General features: G+C 41.2%; 1 protein-coding gene across 1 annotated transcript; it reads left to right on the plus strand.

Moving 5' to 3' along the window:
- The first annotated feature begins 278 nt into the window (after positions 1 to 278).
- On the plus strand, positions 279 to 14766 carry zgc:110045 (PCBP_like_KH domain-containing protein). Its single transcript, XM_014199753.2, has 13 exons — positions 279 to 636; positions 6100 to 6165; positions 7193 to 7309; positions 7452 to 7508; positions 7664 to 7780; positions 7990 to 8121; positions 8741 to 8869; positions 9263 to 9355; positions 11139 to 11180; positions 11645 to 11720; positions 12365 to 12417; positions 12776 to 12945; positions 13483 to 14766. The coding sequence occupies exons 3-13, from the start codon at positions 7232 to 7234 to the stop codon at positions 13841 to 13843; spliced, it is 1308 nt and encodes a 435-aa protein (XP_014055228.1). The 5' UTR covers positions 279 to 636; positions 6100 to 6165; positions 7193 to 7231; the 3' UTR covers positions 13844 to 14766.
- The last annotated feature ends 2505 nt before the right edge of the window (positions 14767 to 17271 follow it).

The following is a 17271-nucleotide window of genomic DNA, read 5'->3' on the forward strand; positions in this document are numbered from 1 at the left end:
AAGCAAGTGACATGAGAGATTCGCAGAGGCCGTTATTGTCTCCTTTCCATGTAGTGAGCAGTAATTAAATATGCCGCTTATGCTTCGCTGATTAATTTCCCTTCACAATTTGGTGGCTCAGCTGAATGCAGCTCTATGGGCAGAAGGGCTGTATTGTATCCATTATGGCCTCATTATGGGTTGTAAAGGGCTTGATGTGGGGGAGGGGTAGAGTAAGGATAAAGCACCCCATGAAGACATTATGGATATCTCTCTAAACATAACCCATGCAGACACTGTAACCATAGCTCTCTCTGGACAGTGTCCTGCAGAGGAGCCACTTTGCCCTGCCCTCAGGTCTCAGCAGCTAGTGGATCTCTCCACAGAGCAACACCTCTCATGTGCCACTGAAATAGAGAGATGCAGGTTATTTTGCCCTCTGTAGGGGCTTATCTAGGGCTAAGCTAGGGGATGGACAAATAGCAAAGCCAACCTCACTCCAGCCAGTCTAGGGTTGCACTGATAGCCATCTGTCGATTCTCTGTGCAATAACTGACAACAAAGGGGGTTAAACATTTGACGACGACTGTAAAACTAGAGGACTACTCATTCTGGAGAGACGAGGAAGAGGAACTAATATTTATACTAAAACAGCAGGTTAGTGTTTAATACTAATAGTTCTTGTCACATTACAGGCCCCTCAACAAATGGGGCTAACAGAGGATTAGGCTTTCAAATACGTCATGTTTCCCTTGGTAATAATATTGCAAAGAAGAAAACTACAGTAGTCTTATTCAACCGTAGACTTTAATCCCATGTTCTTTTAACGATTTACAAATAAATTGCCCTCTTATCTTGAGTTCTGTAATGTAGACTTACAATAGCCGGCTTCCCTGAGTTGACACATACTTAGCTACCCGTGTCATTGAGTTTCTATACCCTTATTGTTAAATGCAAATCAAATCAAAATCAATCTTTATTTGCCACATACGCCGAATACAACAAGTGTAGACTTTACCGTGAAATGCTTACTTAAAAGCCGTTAAACCAACAGTGCAGTTCAAAAAGAAGAAAATATTTACCAAGTAGGCTACAATAAAAAAAGTAATAATAAAAAGTAACACAATAAGAGTAACAATAACGAGGCTATATACAGGTGGCACCGGTACCGAGTCAGTGTGCAGGAGTACAGGCTAGTTGAGGTAATCTGTACATGTAGGTGGGGGCGAAGTGACTATGCATAGGTAACAAACAAACAGCGAGTAACAGCAGTGTACAAGAGGGGGCAATTTTTATGAATTGTTCAGCAGTCTAATGGCTTGGGGGTAAAAACTGTTGAGAACCCTTTTTGTCCTAGACTTGTCACTCTGGTACCGCTTTCCATGCGGTAGTAGAGAGAAGACTATGACTGGGGTGGCTGGGGTCTTTGACAATTTTTAGGGCCTTCCTCTGACACCGCCTGGTGTAGAGGTCCTGGATGGCAGGCAGCTTAGCCCCAGTGATGTACTGGGCCGTACGCACTACCCTCTGTTGTGCCTTGCATTCAGGGGCCGAGCAATTGCCGTACCAGGCAGTGATGCAACCAGTCAGGGTGATCTCAATGTTGCAGCTGTAGAACCTATTGAGGATCTCAGGACCCATGACGAAAATGTTTAGTTTCCTGAGGGGGAATAGGCTTTGTCATGCCCTCTTCATGACTGTCTTGGTGTGTTTGGACCATTCTAGTTTGTTGTTGATGTGGACACCAAGGAACTTGAAGCTCTCAACCTGCTCCACTACAGTCCCGTCGATGAGAATTGGGGCGTGCTCGGTCCTCCTTTTCCTGTAGTCCACAATCATCTCCTTAGTCTTGGTTACGTTGAGGGATAGGTTGTTATTCTGGCACCACCCGGCCAGGTCTCTGACTTCCTCCCTATAGACTGTCTCGTCGTTGTCGGTGATCAGGCCTACCACTGTTGTGTCGTCTGCAAACTTAATGATGGTGTTGGTGTCGTGCCTGGCCATACAGTCATGGGTGAACAGGGAGTACAGGAGGGGACTGAGCACGCACCCCTGGGGAGCTCCAGTGTTGAGGATCAGCGTGGCAGATGTGTTGCTACCTACCCTCACCAGCTGGGGGCGGCCCGTCAGGAAGTCCAGGATCCAGTTGCAGAGGGAGGTGTTTAGTCCCAGGATCCTTAGCTTAGTGATGAGCTTTGAGGGTACTATGGTGTTGAACGCTGAGCTGTAGTCAATGAATAGCATTCTCACATAAGTGTTCCTTTTGTCCAGGTGGGAAAGGGCAGTCTGGAGTGCAATAGAGATTGCATCATCTGTGGATCTGTTTGTGCGGTATGCAAATTGGAGTGGGTCTAGGGTTTCTGGGATAATGGTGTTGATGTGAGCCATTACCAACCTTTCAAAGCACTTCATGGCTACAGACGTGAGTGCTACGGGTCTGTAGTCATTTAGGCAGGTTGCCTTTGTGTTCTTGGGCACAGGGACTATGGTGGTCTGCTTGAAACATGTAGGTATTACAGACTCGGTCAGGGAGAGGTTGAAAATGTCAGTGAAGACACTTGACAGTTGGTCCACGCATGCTTTGAGTACATGTCCTGGTAATCCGTCTGGCCCAGCGGCTTTGTGAATGTTGACCTGTTTAAGGGTTTTGTTCAGGGGGCCTCCCGAGTGGCGCAGTGGTCTAAGGCACTGCATCACAGTGCTAGCTGTGCTGCTAGAGATTCTGGGTTCGAGTCCAGGCTCTGTAGCAGCCGGCCAAGCATCGTCCGGGTTAGGGGAGGGTTTGGCCGGCAGGGATATCCTTGTCCTATCACGTACTAGTGACTCCTGTGCGGGCCGGGCGCAGTGCACGAGTCCGTTCAGGAGTTGCAGCGATGAGATAAGATTGTAACTACCAATTGGATACCACAAAATTGGGGTGAAAATACACACACACAAAAAAGAAGGTTTTGTTCACATCGGCTACCGAGAGCGTTATCACACAGTCATCCAGAACGCCGGTGCTCTCGTGCATGCTTCAGTGTTGCTTGCCTCGAAGTGAGCATAAAAGGCATTTAGCTCGTCTGCTAGGCTCGCGTCACTGGGCAGCTTGTGTCTGGGTTTCCCTTTGTAGTCCGTAATAGTTTTCAAGCCCTGCCACATCCGATGAGCGTCAGAGCCGGTTTTGTTCCATTTTATTCCATGCAGTGTTCCATTTTATGTACAGAACTGCATTTTATTGACGAAACTAATATAAAAGTGCGGCTTTAGGTCAAAAATGGTGGTTTTGAGTATAAATATGTTCGCCAATGTTCTATGCCCTTGTACACCAGGAAAACATTTATTTTATCCCCAAGCTTAGATTGGCCTAACCTCGTTGCATGATGTGAGAGGAAGGTTTTAATATACTCCGATGTTACAGAACAGTATTTAGGCCCTATAACGCACAATTAGGGCGCGGGCACACAACACAGTCTCTGAACAAAGTCACTTTTCTTATGATAAATATCTTCCAGAAATGACTATTTCATGAGTATCAAAGATCAAATTCATTATCGATTTTGTGCTCAAGATAAGAGTTAGTCAAGAGTACATGTGAACACTGAAGTGTAACTGAATTTTGCTCACGAAGATGAAATTGTTATTAAAACCCGTTGTCACTGCACGTGTGTTTGTTGTAGTTTGGGAAAAGCATGAATGATTGAAATATGAGATCATCTGTAAATCATGTTTGTGGCTGCTGCTTTGCATCAGTGTTTTGTTCTAAAGTATTGAGTGGGTGCTGACAAGCTAGAGGTGAAAGAAATGGGTCAGAAGGGTCTTAAGCATTAACCAAACAAATCATGGCCTATAGGATTAGGCTGGGATGTTGCTGTTTGTTGGATGCATTTACAGAACCTTAAAATGACACAGAGAAGGGAATCACTCTTGTTAGGCCATATATACAGTGCATTCGGAAGGTATTCAGACCCCTTGATACGTTACAGCCTTATTCTAAAGGGATTAAATAACACAATTGCCTCGGCAATCTACACACAATACCGCATAATGACAAAGCGAAAACAGGTTTTTAGGCATTTTTTGCAAATGTATAAAAAATAAAAAACAGAAATACCTTATTTACATAAGTATTCAGACCCTTTGCTCTGAGACTCAAAATTGAACTCAGGTGCATCCTGTTTCCATTGATCATACTTGAGATGCTTCTACAACTTGATCGGAGTCCACCTGTGGTAAATTGAATTGATTGGGCATGATTTGGAAGGCATACACCTGTCTATATAAGGTTCCACAGTTGACAGTGCATGTCAGAGCAAGCCATGAGGTCGAAGGAATTGTTCGCAGAGCTCCGAGACAGGATTGTGTCAAGGCACAGATCTGAAGAAGCGTACCAAATAATGTCTGCAGCATTAAAGGTTCGCAAGAACACAATGGCCTTCATCATTCTTAAATGGAAGAAGTTTGGAACCACCAAGACGTGGCCTAGAGCTGGCTGCCCAGCCAAACTAAGCAATCGGGGGAGAAGGGCCTTGGTCAGGGAGGGGATCAAGAACCTGATGGTCACTCTGACAGAGCTCTAGAGTTCCTCTGTGGAGATGGGAACGATCTCTGCAGCACTCCACCAATTAGGCCTTTATGGTAGAGTGGCCAGATGGAAGCCACTCTTCAGTAAAAGGCACATGACAGCCCGCTTGGAGTTTGCCAAAAGGCACCTAAAGACTCTCAGACCATGAGAAACAAGATTCTCTGGTCTGATGAAACCAAGATTGAACTCTTTCGCAGAAACCTGGCACCCTCCGTACGGTGAAGGATGATGGTGGCAGCATCATGCTGTGGGGATGTTTTTTGTTTTTCAGCGGCAGGGACTGGGAGACTAGTCAGGATCGAGGCAAAGATGAACGGAGCAAAGTACAGGAAGATTCTTGATGAAAACCTGCTCCAGAGTGCTCAGGACCTCAGGCTTGGGCGAAGGTTCACCTTCCAATAGGACAACGACCCTAAGCACACAGTCAAGACAACGCAGAAGTGGCTTCGGGACAAGTCTCTGAATGTCCTTGAGTGGCCCAGCCAGAGCCCGGACTTGAACCCGATCAAACATCTCTGGAGAGACCTGAAAATAGCTGTGCAGCAACATTCCCCATCCAACCTGACAGAGCTTGAGAGGATCTGCAGAGAAGAATGGGAGAAACTCCCCAAATACAGGTGAGCCAAGCTTGTAGCGTCATACCCAAGAAGACTCAAGGCTTTAATCGCTGCCAAAGGTGCTTCAACAAAGTACTGAGTAAAGGTTCTGAATACGTATCTAAATGTGATATTTCAGTTTTTTATTTTGAATAAATTAGCAAACATTTCTATAAACCAGTTTTTGCTTTGTTATTATTGGGTATTATGTGTAGATTGATGAGGGAAAAGTACAAGTGAATACATTTTAGAATAAGGCTGTAACCTAACAAAATATGGAAAAAGTCAAGGAGTCTGAATACTTTCCGAAGGCACTGTACCCTGCTGGCTGCTCAACAACTCTTTGGATTCCTAATATTGTTATTTGCAACGATAGTATATTATTTTTGCTATGGCCCTTTGTCTGGTATTTGCAACAAGGGAATGTGTGTAGATTTTTGCATTGCTTGCTGGGAATTGACCCAGGTTTGACCTAGCTCTCCAATTTTCCTTGTTCACAAGCAGGAAGTTGAGGACCCTTAAGAAAACCCACATTTTATTGAATAATTATTATGAATATTGAAGCAATTGTAATGAAACAAATATATGCTGTGTGAATGTGATGATATCCCACTGGGCAAAAATTGGTTGAATCAACCTGGTTTCCACATAATTTCAACTCCAAAAATGAATGTGATGTCATTGAATCTATGTGGAAAACTGATTGATTTGCAAAAAGTCATCAACGTAAGGGAATTTCATATTTTTTCACCCAACTTTTAACCTAATTCCAATGACAATTACATTTTTTTGTTGATTTCACGTTGAATTCACATTAGTCGACAACTCAACCAAATGTAAATCCGAACTAGATGTTAAACTGACCTCTGTGCCCAGTGGGATGTTATTGTCAAACTCAAACATAATTTTACTCATGATCATCCTTGTGTGTAATCCTTGTTGCTTCCATGCCTTTTTTAGGTTTGGTATGGCGGCAAAGCGTTGTCTTCATCCATTGGTGTATGCATAGAGATCTTATTAAACTATGTAAGTATCTGAGTGGGGTCAAAGGTCATGCATGAGTCATGCCACACTTTGTAAGATACATAAGTGACAAATACAGTTATGTTTAGAGCATTGTTGTAGCCTATAATTTTGGTTTGTGGAAAAAATTATTCTGTCCAGTTTAGAACAAATTGTCATTTACATTGACTGCCTACACCGGCTAAACCGGCCGACGCTGGGACAATTGTGCGCCGCCCTATGGGAATCCCAATCACGGCCGATTGTAATACAGCGTGGATTCGAACCAGGGTGTCTGTCGTGACGCCTCTAGTACTGAGATGCAGTGCCTTAGACCGCTGCATTCACCCTCACCAAGTAGCATGTATGTCCATGTTGAGTGTCCTACTTCTGTCTGTGTTATATTCAGAGACATTCCTCTGTGGTTTTGGGTATAGGATGAACGTTACATGCGAACAGTGGGACATTGTTCTCCCACAGTGTGTTATTGGCAGGGCCATATTAGAGACGGTCACACAGACATCACTTGATCTCCAGCCCTGTAGGACTCAAGCAGTTCCTTTTTGTATAATCAAAGAAGAGTCACACATGTTCTGTTTAGCTGGAACTAATGAGGGAGTCCCATGTGAGCATCACACCAAGGGCAAAGCTAATTTTACCCAGTAGCAACTATCAACCGCTAAAACAGGATAATGATCAGCCTTGCATCATCGGGCTAATGATAAAGAAATATGTTACCATGCATGCTTACCGGTATGTGGGCACATTTCACTCTGGAGGCTTGGATTCCACTTTTGAGTTGATATGTGGTGAAAAACTTAACGTCAAAATCAAAGAAAACGGCATTATAGGGAAAACTCTTTCATTGTAAAATGACAAATTAATTGTCTGATTAATTCTGGGAAAGCCTTCCATTAGAGTTGTATTATATTGGATACATTTCAAGGGTCGTGCAGGGCTTTTGCATTCTTATCTCATGTTATGACCGACTGAACAAAATCTATTGATTATGCCAGTTTCATGTGAATTGGTTCCCTGTTTGTGTCTACAGAGTGTTGTATGAGTGTCTAGACCGTTGATAAGTGTGAATATGTCTGACAAGGAAGATGGGGCCTCAGGGGTGGGGCTGAATGTTACCCTCACGTTTCGGCTTCTCATGCACGGGAAGGTAAACGCACGTCTCATCATTACAACATATCCCTCTTCTTTTACATTTTTCTGATTGTCGGATCACGTTACATTATTTATGATTGTTATTGATTTTAGGCTTAGAAAAGTTTACGCTACATTTTTGGGTGTCTCATTAACAGGAAGTGGGCAGCATAATTGGAAAGAAAGGGGAAACCGTCAAAAAGATGAGAGAGGAGGTAAGTCTTATCCTTACAACTGTTATAAAAAAATCGTTTTTTTTTCAATAGAAAGGAAATAAAATGTCAATAGAATTGGAATACAGTGTATGACTTGCTTTCTGGAATAAAGTGTATTTTACATGACTCACCTGAAACTCTATGAGTGTTTCCAGAGTGGCGCTCGCATCAACATTTCAGAGGGATCTTCTCCAGAGAGGATTGTTACCATCACAGGACCAACAGAGGGCATCTTCAGAGCTTTCTCTATGATCGCTGAGAAGTTTGAGGAGGTAACAAAATACTCTGGTACCATGTACTCTGGTGTGTTAACATCTTGTAAGTACAAAAGTAACTCATTTCCTCACCTTGGGCAACATTTTACTCAAAACTTCCATTGACTTCAATGAATGATACAGTACAAAAGCTCATGATATAATTTCTGAGATTAGACCCATAGTTTTTGATAACCTTAAAACTGTTGTCTAAACCTCTATTTCAGGACATTACAGCTGCAATGACAAACAGCACTGTAACAAGCCATCCTCCAGTGACACTCCGCCTTGTGTTCCCAGGCAGTCAATGTGGCTCCTTGATAGGGAAAGGAGGCTCCAAGATCAAGGAGATCCGAGAGGTAAAAGAACCTAGGCCTCAAGCATCTCTCATTTACATTTGTCCAGCGGGAGCTCATTTGATTTAGACTGCTCCCAGATCTGTTTGAGCTGTATAGCCAACTCATGACTTTAGGAGTTGTTTATACAGCACCTATGCGGTGATCCCATCCTAACCTTTCAATCACCCAATGAAACAGCCTCAGGTAAACGAATTACCATGACGCTACAGCACCACACGACACTATTCAGGGAGACTGATAAAGTGTGGAGTACCAAACAATGTGCTCACTCAAAAAGAATGTATGCGTCAAAGGAATGGTTTGCTGAATCTTCATTGTAAACACAGTAAATGAACAATGAGAAGGATTGCACTCTCCGAATAATTGGATGTCAAATATTTATGTTGACATAATCTTGGAACACAGAACCAAATCTTGTGTGCACTGTCCAGCAGTCTGTCACAAGAGACTAATTTGTACAACATGAACGTTGTGCATGTCAAATATAAATATCAGACATTGAACAATTATACAGTATATTTGTGATGTATTCATAATATATGATCTAATGGCCTATGGAATCTTTTGACAAGTAATTCACCTATCTCTGTAATGGACTCCTATTGTATGTTATGTTAAGACCACAGGTGCTCAGGTGCAGGTGGCAGGGGACATGCTGCCGGAATCCACTGAGAGAGCTGTCACTATCTCAGGCACTCCTCAGGCCATCACGCAGTGTGTCAGACACATCTGCTCTGTCATGCTGGAGGTAATCATGCCAACACAATTAACATTATTATAACATCCAATTAGCTGTTTGGTCAGACCTGAAATGGCTATAGGCTCCATAATGATGGTATTTAACTCAGGTTCACACCATAATAATGGAGGCTACAGACATATCAGACCAATTGATATCAAAGTAATCTAAGAAACAATGCAATCTCACTACCTTCCCCATAGGGTGGCGCACAGTTGGCTCAGCGTCGTCCGGGTTAGGGGAGGGTTTGGCCGGGGTAGGCCGTCATTGTAAATAAGAATTTGTTCTTAACTGGCTTGCCTAGTTAAATAAAGGTTCATAAAAAAAATCAAACCTGTTGTTTGGTAGTGATGTGTTTGTCCAATCAGCCATTGTTGTTTGTTGTTTTATTTGTGTCTTCAGTCACCGCCCAAAGGAGCAACAATCCCATATCGCCCCAAGACCATGCCTGGAGCCGGCCATCCAGTATTTCAACAACAACAACATGCCTCACAAGTGAGTACCATTTTTGCATATACAAATGTGACACTTTAATACAAAACAGTAAGGTAAAAAAAAAAACACACACACACATCAGCCCTTTGGCACTGATGATTGGCAAGTGATGGCAAGTGTCCTTCTCTGTCCTTGCACCCCAATGGTGGAACCAGCCTCCTCCTTCCAAAAACATCTGAAACCCTACCTCTTCAAAGAGTATCTTAAATAATCCCACAGCACCCCCCATCGGACCCCTCCTCACCCCCTCCCCCCAAATAACTAAATACAGAATAAAATTAAAATAATAAAAATGAAAAAATATATATATTTTTGCCTTTCCTGAACTAACACTCGCACTTGACTTTGCTGATTGCTACTTTGTTGAGGAAAAATTTACTTACTATGACTGATATATGTGGTTGTCCCACTTAGCTATCTTAATAAGATAATTGCACTAACTTGTAAGTTGCTCTGACTAAGAGTGTCTGCTGAATGACGAAAATGTAAAATTGTAAATGTATCTGATCAAATATCTTTCTAAGGGTGATGTTATGTTCAGGACATTGTCGACCACTTTGCTAAAAAGCCACCCTGTCTGTGTCCTTGAATTCCTTGAAAATTAACCTGTTATACCTGCTTGTAATTAAATATGTTAATAACAATGCAAACTTGGCAACAATCATTCCACTCATTCTAGGAATTACACATTTTTTTGTACCCCCTATTTCATGGTATCCAATTGGTAGTTACAGTCTTGTCTCATCGCTGCAACTCCTGTACAGACTCGGGAGAGGTGAAGGTCGAGAGCTGTGCATCCTCCGAAACACAACCCAAGTACTGCTTCTTGGCACAATGCCCACTTAACCCAGAAGCCACCAATGTGTCAGAGGAAACACCGCCCGGCCAGGAGTCGCTAGTGCACAATGGGACAAGGACATCCCTGTTGGCCAAACCCTCCCCTAACGACACTGGGCCAATTGTGCGCCGCCCCCTAGGTCTCAAGGTCACGGCCTGGACTTGAACCCAGAACCTCTAGTGGAACAGCGAGCACTGCGATGCAGTGCCTTAGACCACTGCGCCACTTGGGAGGCCCTCATTCTTGGAATTTCATGGAAATTCATTGCATTTCCTGTTTTTCCAATTAAAATGCAGATTCTGCATTTTCCTGGCCTTTTTCAATTCAGAGTAATGAAATGTAATTCTGAAGTGAAACACAATGCACAAGCCAAACATCAACCAGAGCATCTTTCACCACTAGAGGGAAGAATCTGCATATAAAGATATCTCACCACTATTTGTAGATTGTGAGTGGCCAGATGAGGAGAAATTGCTGCTACAGCCAGTTGACTGAAACATTTATTGCCTCTGGTCAGAGCTGTCATAGAAGTACACAGCTGTTAGTAAGCCCATCTTCCCTTTACAAATAATGGCAACGTGCTGATGTGCATCAATGCTAGACAAATATGACGCTTAAACCTCTAACTTTGTCGTGTAACATTGTGCATTATGCGCTCTCATCTTACATGTAGCAAAATCCATTGTGACCTTTCACAGTTTAAAAAGAACGAATGGATTACCTTTAGAATAAATTAGGTGTATCGAACCATGGAGGTAGTAGATAAAAGCATGGGACATTTTTTAACGGTTTTTACAGATTTTGGGGATGTGAATAAAGCAGCATAGAAGCTACATTCAATTCTCATGTGTTGCAACTATTTTGAAAATAATCAAAAAAGGACAAGCGTCAAAATGTTCAAACAGTTATAGTAACCCAATCGATATTGTATCCCATTTTTTTCAGGCCTTCACAATTCAAGGACAGTATGCTTTTCCACATCAAGATGTAAGTGTATTTGTCTGATCCAATAACACCCACCCCAATGACCCACTCCTGCCCACCACCACCACCACCGCCGCCTTCCAAGCCAACACTATGCCCTCAGTGCACCCACTAGCAAGGATGAAACACTAGTACTTGCCTGTACTGTAGTCTTTACTAACACTAACATAGCAGCTTGCTTTGTTTCAAAAGAGTGTCAGCAAAGACGGGGACCATAAAGCAAAACTAATGATGACTTGGCCCTTCTAGCTCATAGAAATACCACATGTAATAATGACAAATCAAATCACTTCCATGACAAGCCAGCATGATTCTGATGACAAACGTCATATTCTTCACCAAATGAACACACACTTTGAGCTCTGTGTTTGAACTTCAGATTGGTTCTGTATTGTAGCCATAGCTGTCATCTCCTCTGAAATAATCCAGTTTGATTGGTTAGTTCTAACTTCCTTCCTACCCTGCAGTTGACCAAGCTTCACCAGTTGGCTATGCAGCATATCCCCCTCCCTTCCCTTGGGCAGAGCAACCCTACCTTCCCTGGTACGTACCCAAGGCTCCCTGGGGAAGTCCATCTATCCCTCTCTCTTTGTCCTCTTTCTTCCACTTTCTGTCCTCCTGTGCTCATCATACCAATCAAAAACCCTCTTCTTCTTTTGGAAGGAGCACATCTTCTTTCCATTATTTTACATGGTTAAGTTCTACTGTATGTCTGAAAAGAGAGCCATTTCTATATGAAGTGGTAGCCCACATCTTACAGACCCCTCTCCTTGACCTTGGCAATGATTCTCCTCTATTTCTTACATCCTCCATACCAATCCTGACCTATACCACCCCATGTATTCTACCCCACAACAAACAAGCAGCAAATTGAAATAACACAACATTCAAACAGGAAGAATGATTGAATTATCACAATTGCCTAACAGGGTATTGCAACAAAAAAATTATGCATTTCAAATGAAAAATTCCCAGATTGTAATGCTAAGGTCTATAAATAATGCATTAAGGAACTTTGCTCTTTTGTGGTATCATGTTATAGTTTCATGTTAGATGTGCATGCAATGTGACCTGAATTGTTTACAGTTGCCAAATAATTAGAGAGCCTATGAATGTGATGCCATTATATTCAATGCATATGGAAATGATGTAGCACTGTCGTTACCATGCTATGTCCTACTCTGCAGGAATGGATGCCTCTGTCCCCACAAGTTCTCAGGAGCTGGCAATACCCAATGATGTAAGTTTTGCTCAGTCTCATCAGCATCATACAATGTACATCATATAGATGACATTCTTTTAGGCACCGGTTTCGCTGCTCTAAAATGAGAATGACAGCTGAAATGGTTGTTTTCCCGAAATGTAAGCCAACGGAATGCTATCTCTCTACATTATGTTCTATTCTTATCTTTAGGTAGACATGTTTCCAAACTGAGAGAAATAAAATTGTCAGATGTACAAATTGGCAAGGAAAGTGTCAGATGTTCCAACTGGGGAGATAACATTATGGACGATGCAGATGTTTTAATTGGACTGATAATGCATGAGCAACATGCATGACACATCTTTTCATTTTCACTTTCCAATCTTTCCCTCAGCTTATTGGCTGCATAATTGGCAGACACGGCGGCAAGGTCAATGAGATTCGCCAGGTGTCAGGAGCTCACATTAAGATAGCCAGTGCCACGGACGGATCGCCCATGCGCCAAGTCACGATCATAGGCTCTCCGACCAGCATCAATGTGGCACACTACCTCATCAATGCCAGGTAAAACTGCCTCACTACCTCTAACAGGTCAGTTGGGAGTTGTGACCAATAATGCACTACATGACAGACAACTGACAAGACACAACTGACACTAGAGAAGAACAACAGACAAGATAGTCTAACAACAGACAAGATAGTCTAACAACAGACAAGATAGTCTAACAACAGACAAGATAGTCTAACAACAGACAAGATAGTCTAACAAACAATGTTGACATGACGGAAGGATGACATTGTTTTGTTTTAGGGAAAAGCATTACATCTAATCTTAGTGCCTTGGGGTCTACATACAATCAACTGATCCATCCTCACAGAAGCATGAAAACCCTTTTGTCTCATTACTTCTGCTTTTAACACATAACATTCTTCCTTTAATTATTTTTTTCCCTATTTCTCACTCTCCTCCCATGCTTTGCCCATTCTCTTTCCTCCTTTCTTTGGATATGCCTCTCTTTAACACCTTTGCTGAATCCTACCCATTTTCTCCGCACCCGATCCTCTCCAAAAAATGACTACCTTCCCTGTATCTGTTTACAGCTTAGAGATGGCTAAATACACCATGCATGCTGCTTCCTCTGCATCACCTGTTGACCTCAACAATATGAGCTTCTCTCAGTCTGTTCCCACTGTCTCCACACCAACCTCTATGGCTGTCATGGCTGCCACTACCCAAGTCCCTGGCACCATTAACATGCACTCCCCCTCCACCTTACAGTCTATCCCCACCCAGCACTATGCTGTCCCCGTTTCCAGTCTACTTGGCATGAAAACGCTCCCTATGCTGGCTATGCACCCAGCAGCTGGCTCAGGCCTTCCACAAGGTCTATCCCCTTACACCACTAAAGTTCCTACTGCTGGCATGAAAAAATCTGACCGCCAGAAATTTGCCCCATATTGACATAATAGGATAAGAATTGATTCCCCCATCCAAAAATGTGTTTGGGGCCAGTACTGCATTACACTTGTTCCCTGTTGCAAAGCTTGATTAAGTTATATTGACTGTATGATTAAGGATATCTCTACTGATAATGAAACCTGACATTCAGCTACTTTAGTGTATCAGTATAATTGTTTGCAACTGTAAGTGAAGCTAAATACCTCCTAGTGTATCTGAACATACATAAGAATACACAGCCATTTATCAGGCTTACAGTATGTGATGCACAGAAACAGCTGATACTTCCAATATAATCATTTTCTCAGATAGAATGTACTGTACTTTGTTTGGTATCAATGTAAGTAGTTGACCAATGATGTTCTTAGGAAAAGTCCAGTTTCAAACAGGAATTGACGCTGTAACAGCTGCATACCATTGTTAGGGTTACTTGTTTTATAAAGTAGTTATTACTTTGATGTTTACTGTAACAAGGGTTGTTCCACTCTGTTCCGCTGTCATATTTCCTCATCTCCTCCAATAGGCTCTCGTCAGTGGTAACAGGCTTGGGTGTTCTGTAGTATCGTAGTTGCACATGCAGTGCTGAAAGGATTACCATGAAGCCATATTTGATTCTTGTGGCTTTGACTATATACAATAATCCTGTAGAGTGGGACTGTCCTAACTAACTCATATAGTGCTTTTTGAGACTTGGTTTTCTCAGAACTGAAGTCCAAATGAACAGAACTCTACAGTCCAATTCATATTCTACTCTGCTCTCAGTATCTGTGATTGATGCAGCACAATATTGTAACAATGTTATGTTTATGTTTGTGTTTTTAATTAGGGTCTACCCTTAGTTTTGTTGATGAGCTCTTCCAATTTGTTATATTTATCACAACATACATAATGTATTTTAAATAAATTGAGCCTTTTGTGAGTACAAATGGGTATTTTCATTTTTTTTTTATTGTGCAGCAAAATTAAACAATTCACACACTTGAGGTTAGGTTACCCTCAATTTGAATAATTCTTGTTTTGATACAGTGGGTATCATAAGTATTCACCCCCCTTGGATTTTTTCACATTTTGTTGTGTTACAAAGTGGGATTGAAATTGATTTTATTGTGACTTTTTTTGTAATTGATCTAAACAACAAAATACTCCATAATGTCAAAGTGAAAAGACAATTATACAAATGTTTACAAATTAATAAAAATGTAATAACTCAAATATAGTAGTTGCATAAGTATTCACCCTTTTGTTTAGGCAAGCCTAAATTAGTTTAGGAGTAAAAATGTAGCTTAACAAATCACATGGTAAGTTACATATGGCCTCACTCTGTGTGCTTGACTTGAATGACTAACCCTTCCTCTGTCCCCGATACATACAACATCTGTAAGGCCCCTCAGTCAAGTATTGCATTTCAAACACAGATTCAACTACAAAGACCAGGGAGCTTTTCGAAAGCCTCTTAAAGAAGGAAAGTGATGGGTAATAATAACAAATCAGACAATGAATATCTCTTTAAGAAAGGTCAAATTAATAATGATGCTGTGGATGATGTATTAAACCACCCAGACACAACAAAGATACAGTTGTCCTTCTGAACTGAGATGCAGGACAGGAAGGAAACTGCTGAGGGATGACACAATGAGGCCAATGATGATTTTAAAACAGCTACAGAGTTCAATGGCTGTGATGGGAGAAAACTGAGGATGGATCAACAACATTGTAGTTATGCTACAATAAGGACCTGAATGAATGAAAAGAAGAGTAGAAATATACAGAATAAAAGATATTCCAAAACATGCATCCTGTACGCAACAAGGCACTAAAGTTATACTGCATACTCTAATCAAGATCTCTAATACTCTAATCAAGATCTCTAATACTCTAATCAAGATCTCTAATACTCTAATCAAGATCTCTAATACTCTAATCAAGATCTCTAATACTCTAATCAAGATCTCTAATACTCTAATCAAGATCTCTAATACTCTAATCAAGATATGTTAGTGTTTCCCTTTTCATTATTTTTGTAAAAACTGTCGATTTTTTTTTTTCTCCCTCTTTCACATTACAGAGATCATTGACAAAAAAGTATAATTAAACCTATTTTAATCCCACTTTGTAACACAATAAAATGTGAAGAAATCCAAGGGAGGGGAATACCTATGATACCCTCTGTACAGTATATCTTTCTCATTCACATGAAGAGTGAGCCAGAATTCAGATATGGTATGGTAATTGAGTCCACAAATAACTTTCCACTTTGCTAGATTCTTTTTCAATAATTTATTGTATACTAAAGTCTATGTTATTTTTGTCAAAATAACCTTTTTCTAGGAACTAACCCTATTTATATCTAGTATTCCTATGGGGGAAATTGTACAGAGTTGCATGACAGTATTCAGGATATGGAGTAACAACACTGCTATATCTTGGCTAGAGTTTGTCATAATAGTTATCGTGATCATACTATACAAAGTCTAATGCAGTTATAGTTAAGTTTGGAGCATGTTTAGATATGCAAACCTTGATAGAGTACTCTGTCGTCTCACTGGTGAAATCTCTGTTGATCGATACGTTTGTATGACTGTTGTGTGCTATTTATTGCATCAGTTGTTCAATTTGTTTTTGTGGTTGGTCACAAATCACATCACAAATCTTCTGTCTGCCAATACCCTAGTCTAAAACCCTATTTTCTTATGAAATAATATTGCTTTCTGTCAAATGATACACTGTACCTTTAAGCTACAAACAGTGGGCCAGCTGTTATAAATAATAAAACATTTAGATGAACTTGGCTTAACCCAAAACATCAACTCAATATTCAACACTGTTTCTCATGTCCAAATAGTGTATTATTTCCATTCAGGTCTAAAATGCTATTGGTGATAATCAATAGTTAATAGGGGATGGAAATATAATGACAGCGAGTGAAGCCATTTCAACCTTAGGGTGAAGTGTAAATGCAGCAGCCAACTGCCAACAGTGTGCTGTGCTGTGTGCCCTGGGCAGTTAGGAGTTCACAGATTCTTGTTTAATGCTATATTAATGATTTCCCCTATCACCCTGTCACAGGGAAATGGAAGGGACACTGAATTACTCTAAATAATCAATTATATTAATGCACTACACACAGTATCGAGAATGAAAAGCATTTTAAAGGCAAAATCACTCTGCAGTGCTGCATATTGCCATACTTAGTTGCCTAGATTTTCAGACAATGACCATGGAGTAAGACATACAGTGGGGGGAAAAAAGTATTTCATCCCCTGCCGATTTTGTACGTTTGCCCACGGATAAAGAAAGGATCAGCCTATAATTTTAATGGTAGGTTTATTTGAACAGTGAGAGACAGAATAACAACAAAAAAATCCAGAAAAACGCATGTTAAAAATGTTATAAATTGATTTGCATTTTAATGAGGGAAATAAGTATTTGAC

This window comes from Salmo salar, chromosome 01 (assembly GCF_965601325.2).
Source record: "Salmo salar chromosome 01, fSalSal1, whole genome shotgun sequence".
In the NCBI taxonomy this organism is placed as follows: domain Eukaryota; kingdom Metazoa; phylum Chordata; class Actinopteri; order Salmoniformes; family Salmonidae; genus Salmo; species Salmo salar.

Excerpts from the sequence above, each read along its gene's own strand:
- zgc:110045 (XM_014199753.2), top strand. The coding sequence starts at position 7,232 with ATGTCTGACAAGGAAGATGGGGCCTCAGGGGTGGGGCTGAATGTTACC. Across the intron at positions 12,418-12,775 it reads AGCTGGCAATACCCAATGAT|CTTATTGGCTGCATAATTGG; the intron begins GTAAGTTTTGCT and ends TCTTTCCCTCAG. Across the intron at positions 12,946-13,482 it reads CACTACCTCATCAATGCCAG|CTTAGAGATGGCTAAATACA; the intron begins GTAAAACTGCCT and ends ATCTGTTTACAG.